Source organism: Nelumbo lutea, chromosome 1 (genome assembly GCF_056320005.1).
Source record: "Nelumbo lutea isolate HS-2025 chromosome 1, American lotus-T2T, whole genome shotgun sequence".
Classification (NCBI taxonomy): domain Eukaryota; kingdom Viridiplantae; phylum Streptophyta; class Magnoliopsida; order Proteales; family Nelumbonaceae; genus Nelumbo; species Nelumbo lutea.
The window spans coordinates 56627793-56637533 of NC_142684.1; the positions used below are offsets into that span (position 1 = coordinate 56627793).

The following is a 9741-nucleotide window of genomic DNA, read 5'->3' on the forward strand; positions in this document are numbered from 1 at the left end:
AACCTGTAGTCTCCGTCACTGAGAAAGGAGGGAAATCTCTGAGATGAATAAATGGAAATGGATCGTAGATTAAAATCCATATCTATGAAATGAACATGAATCAATTTAGGTTGTGGACTGATGTTTGCTCTTTTATCAGAAAATGGCAAATGGATCTTTTGCAAAGCTTCTTGATGACAACAAGCTTAAGAGCCCAAACCATGACGACTGGTACAGGATCCTTATGCTGGTCCTAGCTTCTGAAAAGCTGGACAATGTGGCAAAGAATTCTGCCCCGGAGCGTCCGAGTGACAAGGCTTCTGAGGCCCGAAGGAGAGACTATCAGGAACGGGAGGAGAAAAACTCCCTTGCCCGGTGTTACATCATTGCCTCCTTGGACAACTCAATACAGAGGCAGTTCGATCAGATCAAACTTGCCAATGACATATTGGATAGCCTGAGGATGATGTATGAAGAGCAGAATCGTTCTACTCGACAAAAGGTCTTGAAACAGTTCATGACCACACAAATGTCCAAGGGCCGACAAGTTCACGACCATTGTCTTCGGATGATGGGTTACATCAATGAACTGGAGGCTCTTGGATCCAGACAGGACCTTGTGACCCAGATAGATGCTATCCTTAATTCTTTGCCTCCTTCCTTTAATCCGTTCATCGTGAACTATAACATGAACAAGCTGAATGTCAGCTTGCAAGAGCTCAGCAATATGTTGCAAAGAGCCAAAAAACTGATTAGAAATGCTGAGCATGTAGCTATGCTTGTTGAAACTAGCAAAACAGGCAAGAGAAAGAGGAAGGCAAAGAATCTTCCGAAGAAGGCCACTAAGGGAAAGAAGTAGAAGAAAGACAAAGCATCGGATGCCTGTCACTTTTGCAAGAAGACCGGCCACTGGAAAAGGAATTGTCCTACCTACCTGGAATTCAAGAAAGGTAATTTTGAAACTTGTGTTATAGAAACCAATTTATTGGTAGCTTCTGCGTCCTGGTGTATTGACTCCGGGGCTTCAACTCATGCGTGTAACTCACTGCAGAGGTTCAAGATAAGCAGAAAGCTGAGTGAAGGAGAAGTCACTCTCTACTTAGGGACAACTCCAACTGTTGCAACCGCGACAATAGGAATCGTGGAGTTACTTTTTAGAGAATGAAAAATTGTACTGAAAGATTGTCTTTATGTACAAAATTTAAGAAGAACTGGACCAGATTTTTAGACCCTAGGCACATACAGTGTAGGATTAATTGAATCTTTGAACTGGACCAGATTTCCAGTATTGCCCTGGACCTTGGAGATTGATGGGCAAAACTGGAAAGTTACACCCGACCCCTAGACTCGATTATGATACTGCACTAGGTGTCAGATTATGATGTCTTTGATGTACCAATCAGTGAGATCCTTAGTGGGGGTCAAAACCTAGGTATATTTGGACAGTCTGAGAATTCATCTCAGTGGGTGATCATAGTGACAGGATTAGCCCCTTTGTCGGACAAAGGTAATGATCGGGGATGAACTCTCACTGACGGAAACCAAGACTGCCGGCAGTCGATTTCAATCGTTGAGATTTGTTTTGCAAAATATATTTTATATGAGATATAAAACTATATAAATTATGGTTTCAAAATGATTTGCAAAAGGTTTTAATTCCCGGGATCCATACAAGAGAGAGTGCAACACTGCTCCTTGCAGCCGAGGGAGAGACTCTTGTCGGGCAGTGTATGATCATTATGGGCTAAGAGGTTAAGTGTAAGACCATTGAGGATAATACCTGAAGGGTTAATCTTGCATCTGCCCACAGTCCCTGGGTGTTACAAGGTGGCTTGGCCCAGGGACCACTTAGGGTAAATGTTGGGCCCATAGAGCCCATCTGATGGGTTTCAGGGGGTGCACTGTCCATAACAGTATATTCGGCCAGGCCTTGTAACAAAGGCTGGGCTGAACCCATGTGGCCGATGTGTAGATCAATGTTTGGGTCCCATGCCATACAAGGAAGCCCAACTGGACAGTAGTTTAGAAGGCTTAATGAATACATAACCCTAAATGGGCCCTAAGCCCATTTCGAACTGGGCTAATCTGATTAGTCACTTAAGGGGCGAATTCTTAGATGGATCGGCTAATAGGATTGGGCCCACATCCTATCCACTTAGAGAGTCCAAGATCTAAATGAGATTCAGATCTGGAAACTTCCTAATTAGATTAGGAGATGGATGATCTAATCTGCATATAAGATAAGGATTATCCCTTATCTTAAAGGGACTTCTAATCCAGATATGATTTGGGTTAGCAACTCTTAATGGGATTAGGAATTGATCCCTTTAAGTCTATAAAAGGAAGAGGGGGCGGCAGCCTTTAGACACAATCACAAGCAAGCAACAGATAGTCTTGTCTTCAGAGCTAAAATCACAGAAGAGAGAATCTGCACCCTGCAAATACTCTCTTGCCGCCTCCTTCTTGCAGCCGCTGCCTACAGCAGTTCGATCTCCAGTTCTTGGGAGAAATCAAGATTGGATCTTGATTCCAATATTTTGGAGAAAAGATTGGTGGGAGTTGTATTCACAAGCCGTCCAAGTGATTCTTGAGAAGGGTCAAGTTCTTTTGGAAGAACACTGTTGATTCTGCTCCACCCTGCACTGCACCATCTTCAGTGGGCGTGAACACCTCCATTGGGAGATGCTACTTCTCTGTATCAGGTATTATCTCTTCGTACTCCTTTTGGTTCAAATCTGGTTCAGTTTATGGTTCAAGAATGATCCTTGAAAATATGATTTTCTAAATAGGGAATTCGATTCCTAGTTGAAGGAAGAGAAAAATTTTTGAAATTCACCCCCTTATTTCGCAATCTTTGGGCGTCCATGTGATGGATTTCCTATCCCTTCACATGTCTCGAGTCTCAACACTTTTCTCCATTGTACCTCTTGTACGGAAAATTAAAAAGAAAAAAGAAAAACAAGAATAAACCTTACAAATTTGCAATTGCTTTTTGAGGAACTAAATATTCTAATCTATTTATCCTCCTAGTATTTTAAGCTTTTGCTTTTGCTTTCCATCTTGACTTCTATTTTTGCTTTTGACTTGTGTCTGTACTGTTTCTTTTTTTTTTTTTTTCTTCTTCTTCTTTTAATTACTTGTAGAATGGAGTCGTAGCTCTTCTACTTTTATTTTGCTTAGCATGAGCAAAAAGTGTTGTGTTGGGCTCAAATCCGAATAAATTACTCCAAAAGGAGACAATTCATTGATGGGAATTGGTGAAGAACAACAGCTGTTTAACAAGTTAGGAGCTTCATGCTGGAGACCTTGAATTGTCCACCCGATCCATATTTAAAGATGGGTTATTGCCTTGTGTGTGTGTCTGTGTGTTAAAAGCTTTTAATTTTGAGAAGGGATATGGTTGGAGTTTGATTCTTCCAAAATATCATAAATCATTAAATCTTTATTCTCTTTTGATCAGAGGGATTAGGGAGTCCAAGTTTATTTATATTTTAACTTAGAATCCATACATGATCTTCATTCCATGTAATTAGCTTTCTTCCTTGTTCTGTAATATTTGATCTTAGATACTTGCAGTTATCCTCATGGCATACATCCCTCCACATAGAAGACAGATAAACAGTGCAGAGAAAATATCACCTACTCCCTATCCTTGCTTTCCTGATCAATTTAGAAGAAGTTCGACTACTCCAAGATCAACCAGCTGCTTTCACTCTAATTCAGAGAAAAAGAATAACTCCCAACACCCTTTGCGTGGTAAAAATATTCCTTATGGAAACGACCCAACCTGTAAATGGTTGATGGTTGGTCCGACAGATCTCACTTTATTTGAGATGAAGCCAATTTCCCATGAATTTGTTGAGGGGAGAAAAACCACTGGTTCTGACTTGTGCCCACCCAACAACAGGTACGTACTTCAACCAAGTTGCATGCATGTTCTTGCCTGAATTTGTTTCTTCCTTTTGAGAAAGACTATCTATATACTTTAATTGTAATCGTTCACTTAGTTGCTTCCCTACAAGTTGTAATTAACAACACAGGGAGAACTGGAACAAGCCCATGGGTGCATCTGGCAGAGAAGCTACAACCAGACCTTGTAAAATCTTTCCAAAACGTATGCAAGGAAATTGATGAGTTCCAAGAATCTGAAGAAATAAAGCCTACATTTCGGGTCAGATTTGGAAAAATCGTCTTTCGTGGGTAATATATTCATTTTCATTTCACCATATTTTCTGTACTTTTGATTTTTATCAAAATACCCTTTTTCTTCTTTCCGATGAAAAGGTAGAAAATATACTATTCTTCAAAATATAATATTATCCAAGCATCCTTTCTCAGCTTATTGATGCATCCCATTACGTTGTTATTAGTAAGGTTTGAAGTATCGATACAGGCCGATATGCCCGTAGGGCGTATCAATACTTTTTTTTAGGTTTTATTTTTTTTTTAAACCAAGTCAGAATGATTGGTTTAAGGCCCAGCTACCTTCTGAACCAGTGCCTGACTCGATAAACCCCTCGAGAGGCATATCAAGAATCCATCAACACGATACATATTGATACTTTAAACCTTGATTGTTAGGAAGCTTTATGCTCTATATATATATATATATATAGAATAGGATGGAGGACATTAATTTTCTAATTTACCATCTACAATATGTAATGCAGGAGACAGTCTAATATGTTGGACTCTATCAAAAATAGTTTGGCTGATGAAAGTCCATGGAATGATGATTTGCAGAGATGGTTTCATACAGATATTCCTAGTTCGTACGTGAAATTCATTTTAAGTTACATTGTCCCAAAAACTGGACTAGCTTTTGAAACTGAAAATGAATATTACCATGTAAAGGTATTTATTAAGTTTACGGCCGCCACCTCTGTTGGCACCTGATTTTGTGATTTTCACTTTTTATCTTGTATAAGTGCGATACATTCTTGTTTCTTGAAGTTATTAGACAAATCCGATTCAAAGACAGTTATTTCATGTAAATGCTGGGCAACTGAAGCTGATGGAGAATTGGAACTCCAAGAGGCAAGTTTTTTTTTGTTTGTTTCCCACAACTAATATGTGGGGTTTTATATTGTTTTCATACTTCCTTTTATTATATAATAGTAAGTGTGCATGTGTTTTGTACCTCGCAATCTTGATGATGATAATGATAATAATAATGTATCTAAAATTTTTTATAAAATTTATGTATTTTTTATTTTTTGTTTTTTATGCGAAATTCAAATCTGATTACATAAACACCTTATCTAAATATGTCATCATGGGATTGAGTTGTGAAATTTCAAGTATCATTGGCAAGCCTACTACTTGCTAGACTATTCTTTTTGTAATGTTTTATCTTTTTGTGTATCTTTTTTTGTTTATTTATAAAAAAAAATGTAAAATTTAAATAGAGAGAATTGAACGAGGTGAAGAGTAGTAGTTCAATTTACAACTTAAACCTTACAATTAAATAGGGATTAAATTCAAAAAAAAGTATTTTAGTCAAAAGAAAGTTTCACAATCTTATTTACATTTTTAATAGTAGTGTAAATATATAGTTATATATGTGTTCAATGTTTTCTATAATTCTTTTGTATTTCCATGTGTAAAAATAATTCTGTTATGTCACACTTATTTTTTGTTTAATATGATAAATATGTGATATTATACATGTGCTTGAATGATTTTTTTGCAAAAATTATGTATTTTTATTTTTTATTAATTTTTATTATTTATTTATGACATTAAAGGTTGACACATTTGACCAAAAATTTGAACTATTGATCTTTGCTAAACAGTAAAATATTTTCATTTTTTGTCAGTTTTGATTTATGTATTTCATTTTCATTATCAATAAAAATAGTTCTTGTTTATTATACTTAATTTTTTTAATTTAGTTAATAAAAATATCATAAATGTATCTAATTTTTCTATATTTTTATAATTTTTTGTATTCATTTCTATTTTAAAATTTTTATTACCTAACTATGACTTTATAAGTTGACCAATTTGACTCGAATGGTTGAATTGATTAACCAACTCTTGGACAAAGAATGATTTTGTTTTTAAATCAGTTTTAAAATATATGGGTTTATATTGTTAAAACTATTGATATAAATGTAATTAGTAGCATTTATTAGTGAAACATAATTTAAATATATGATTTAATAAGAGAAAATTGGAATTAATACTATAAGACTTATTGAGATGGAAAGTAACAATTGAACTTACATTTTCAACTCTTACAATTAGAGATTGATTAAATACACAAATAAAGAAATAAAAAGTAATTTTAGTCCAAAAAATCTTTTACTTTGCACCCATACTTTATTATATATATATATATATATATATATATATATATATATATAAAACTAGAATTTTAAGCTTTTTTTTCTGTATGATAAACCCAATCAGGTAGAAATGGGTGCCTAAAATCATCAATCCAAATCTCAAAACTTGATCTTCAATTGATTTCTAGCAGTTGGTTTCAAATCTTTTAGCTTTAATATTTTGATTATATTAAAATATTGCTAACGACATAGAATCGATGGTCTTGGCAATAGATTATTAATATGGTAGTTTGTGAATTATTGGTATAATTTAGTGAACTTAATTATTGAAGTCATTATTATTGTTGAATGGAAGGGGTTAAATAGCTTAAAACTTTTCTTAAATAGCTTAAAACTTTTCTTAGCTTATTTTGTCGAATATTGTCTTTAATTGGTATTGCAGATAGAACTATGCCAACTACGTCATCTCGTAGTAGACATACCATGCCTTGAAAAGAATCTAGACATGAGGATGATGGTATCTTCTAGAAAGAGAGCCTTGATGTCATTGACTGTGAGTTTTCTTCTACTATATACATCAATTATTAGGATATATTTGACATTTATTACAATATAAATGCAGTTCCTTATAAGAAACTCACTATCACAAATCTAGTGCATATATTTTAGAGAATATATAGTAAGAGCATTTATGAAAAAGCTAAAAATACTTTTTGGGAAATTCCTTAGTTTTCCAATTTCTTTATTTCTTCCCTATGATAAAGTTTAATCTAACAAACAAGGTTTTTAAAATTGAACTGGACAATGAACCGGTCAGGGGTTCGATTCCCAAGTCAAATGATCTTGTCATTTGAATCAAATGAATGGCCCGTTCTAACAAAAAAAATAAAAATCGCCAAAACTGTTGGACGGTTCAACTGCCCAAATGAGCAGTTTGTTGACTAAATCAACGGTTTTTGGCAAAATAACGATTTTGGGTGAAACAGACCTATTCCTGGTTTTTCCGATTCAACCGTTCGATCCGGTCTGATTTTGAAAATCATGCTATCAAATGCTTCTTATTACATAAACTAGCTAGAAAATACTTTTTATTTTTTCTTTTTCTAATATATAATCACTTATCCCAAAGAGAAAAAATGGGAATACTTTGACTATTATCAATTTGCTTTCAGGAAAATCAAAAGAATAGCTTGGGAAATTTAATAAGGTCGGCAGTTATAGATCTAAATGTAAAGGGAGTCCTAAGATGGCATGTAGAAGATTCTTTTGAAGATAAATACAAGGTTATTTTAGTTTATCACTCAAAATGCAAGTCTTTTAAAAATTCATTGTTGTGGCTCAAAATACATGATGGAGATCAGTTTGATTTTACATCTTCAACTGGGATGGATGCAAGGAACATCACTCTCGAGATGACAGGAGTTGTTGATGAGATATTGCAGGTGAGTTTTATTATTCAGTGCTCTTGTAATAAGTTTTCTCATATTATATTTTTGTATTTATTACCTAAAACAATTAATTAGTATTAGTATAGAAAAATGTATTTGTATTCTTAAATAATTAATTTTTCATTATATTGGTTATATTCTTATGCATTAAAGATCAACTTATTAGCAAACAAAAAGCTACATATTCCATATAAAAGGTGAAGTAAATAGAAGATCTAGTACTGAAGTGTTTATATTAAGGAAAAAAAAAAATCTTTATATATGATTGTAGCTAATGGGAAATTTACTTGGAAATCTTTTTTTTTTTAGAAAAATAGAATTCATGGTTTTAAAATGAAACTTAGAAGAATATAATATGATGCTATTAAATAAAATTTGTATTAATTGATATTAAAAAAAATCATTGGCTTGTTATACTTACCAAGTATTTTAGACGAATTCTTTGAGAATAATAAAGAATAACCATCTAGTAAAGATTTTCCTACATTTCCCTTCCTTTCCCTACCTTTTCCTTCAAACCAAACATGACCTTCAGTCATTCTTTAAACCATAAAATCATTTTAACCTTTAGTAACTTAAATTCATATGGAAAAGAGTCCCTTCCAACCCTCCATTGATTAGAATTGAATAGTTGATTGAATTTATACAAATTTTTTATCATATCCTCTAACATGCACCCAAACCAAATATTCTCCATTAAGGAATGGCCAATTGACTAGGTCAAGTTATATCCAAAATATATCCTAATACGTCTCTTAAAATTATCTTTTTGATAGTTTTTGTATTTATAATACTTCAAATCTTGTCTATAAGTCAAAATTATAAAGGACAATTTAATATTTTCATAACAAATTCAATGAATTAGGCTACTATATTTTTATTAATAAAGAAACTTTTATTAATTTAAATCAAAGATTAGCATAATATGCTAGAATATCCAACAAACCGAAAAATCATAAGAGATTTACAAAAAAAACTATTGTCGACTCCTATTTGATTAGAAGTATCAACAATTCCATTTAATTTGTTGTTTTTCTTATCCAAGGTATGATAGCTGCACTTTACCCAAAACATGACTAACTTTGAGTACCTTCCACTTCAAATTGCTGGAAGCCTGATTGCTTTGTAATTCTCAGGACTTGTAGCAAATTAATTCATTGGAATGTTTCTATTCTTAACATTCTAAAACTAAAAGATTAACAGATTAATTCGTTTCTAAACAATTTTGTTTTCAGGGTCAGAAGATAGGGATGTGCGCTGCAACTGAGATGTTTCAAGATACTCTAAAACTGATATGGGACAGCTTCTTGAGTTGTTATGACTTATCTTTCACTTAAACCCCCATTATGAATATTCTCTTTTTTTTTCTTTGTAAGCATGCAGCTGAGATGCTTCCAGTTCCAGATACTCTTGAATTGAATTGATGTGGAATATATTCTTGAGTTATTAATTGTAACTTATAATTAAATTTCCATTGATAGGGATGTGACGTGAGACCACCGGCTTTCTTTGCACCGAGTAAACTACTTATTATCCGCTAATTTTAACACAATCATATCTTCCTTTTATGTTGTATCTAATATTTGAAAAGGGAGTTATGTGTTAGAATTTAGTTAATTAATGCTTGCCAAATCCATGTAAGGTTCAAAGTATCGATATATCGATTGATACGTATCATTCCGGGAGTTTTCCGATATGTCCTTACAGAGGATGTATCATGGTTCTAATTGATTCAGGGGTGGAGGACCTAACCACCCCCTTTTACAGTGCTTTCATTGCCAACCAGCAAATCACAGATAACATTTTCATTGCCCATGGAGCCATGCATTTCATGAAGAAATCAAAGACAAAGAAGAACTATTTAGCTCTCAAGTTGGATATGTCTAAACTAAAGCATATGACAGATTTGATTGGGCTTTCCTTGACAAGGTTATGAGCCAAACGGGTTTTGATGATAAATAGAGAAACGGGATCAGGCAATGCTTGTCTACAGTCTCTATTCAGGTTCTTGTTAATGGATCCCC

At 33.7% G+C, this 9741-nt stretch overlaps 2 protein-coding genes across 3 annotated transcripts; both read left to right on the forward strand.

The window, feature by feature from the left end:
* Positions 1-3176: 3176 nt before the first annotated feature.
* Positions 3177-6411, forward strand: LOC148874672 (uncharacterized). The gene is made up of 5 exons (XM_088962561.1): positions 3177-3886; positions 4020-4179; positions 4650-4833; positions 4933-5016; positions 6394-6411. Exons 1-5 carry the CDS (start codon positions 3829-3831, stop codon positions 6409-6411), a joined length of 504 nt encoding a protein of 167 aa, XP_088818687.1. The 5' UTR covers positions 3177-3828.
* Positions 6412-6715: 304 nt separating this feature from the next.
* On the forward strand, positions 6716-9175 carry LOC148874673 (uncharacterized). Of its 2 annotated transcripts, none has more exons than XM_088965395.1 (3): positions 6716-6822; positions 7442-7711; positions 8953-9175. In XM_088965395.1, the coding sequence occupies exons 1-3, from the start codon at positions 6775-6777 to the stop codon at positions 9052-9054; spliced, it is 420 nt and encodes a 139-aa protein (XP_088821521.1). In that variant the 5' UTR covers positions 6716-6774; the 3' UTR covers positions 9055-9175. The 2 variants fall into 2 exon arrangements, with proteins under 2 accessions (XP_088821521.1, XP_088821522.1); XM_088965396.1 differs by having other exon boundaries at positions 7631-7711.
* Positions 9176-9741: the final 566 nt, after the last annotated feature.

Bases quoted from the DNA above. Each gene is read 5' to 3' on its own strand.
- LOC148874673 (XM_088965395.1), top strand. From the start codon at position 6,775: ATGAGGATGATGGTATCTTCTAGAAAGAGAGCCTTGATGTCATTGACT. The intron at 6,823-7,441 runs GTGAGTTTTCTT...ATTTGCTTTCAG, and splicing joins GAGCCTTGATGTCATTGACT to GAAAATCAAAAGAATAGCTT. The intron at 7,712-8,952 runs GTGAGTTTTATT...TTTTGTTTTCAG, and splicing joins TTGTTGATGAGATATTGCAG to GGTCAGAAGATAGGGATGTG.
- LOC148874672 (XM_088962561.1), top strand. From the start codon at position 3,829: ATGAATTTGTTGAGGGGAGAAAAACCACTGGTTCTGACTTGTGCCCAC. The intron at 3,887-4,019 runs GTACGTACTTCA...TTAACAACACAG, and splicing joins TTGTGCCCACCCAACAACAG to GGAGAACTGGAACAAGCCCA. The intron at 4,180-4,649 runs GTAATATATTCA...TATGTAATGCAG, and splicing joins GGAAAAATCGTCTTTCGTGG to GAGACAGTCTAATATGTTGG.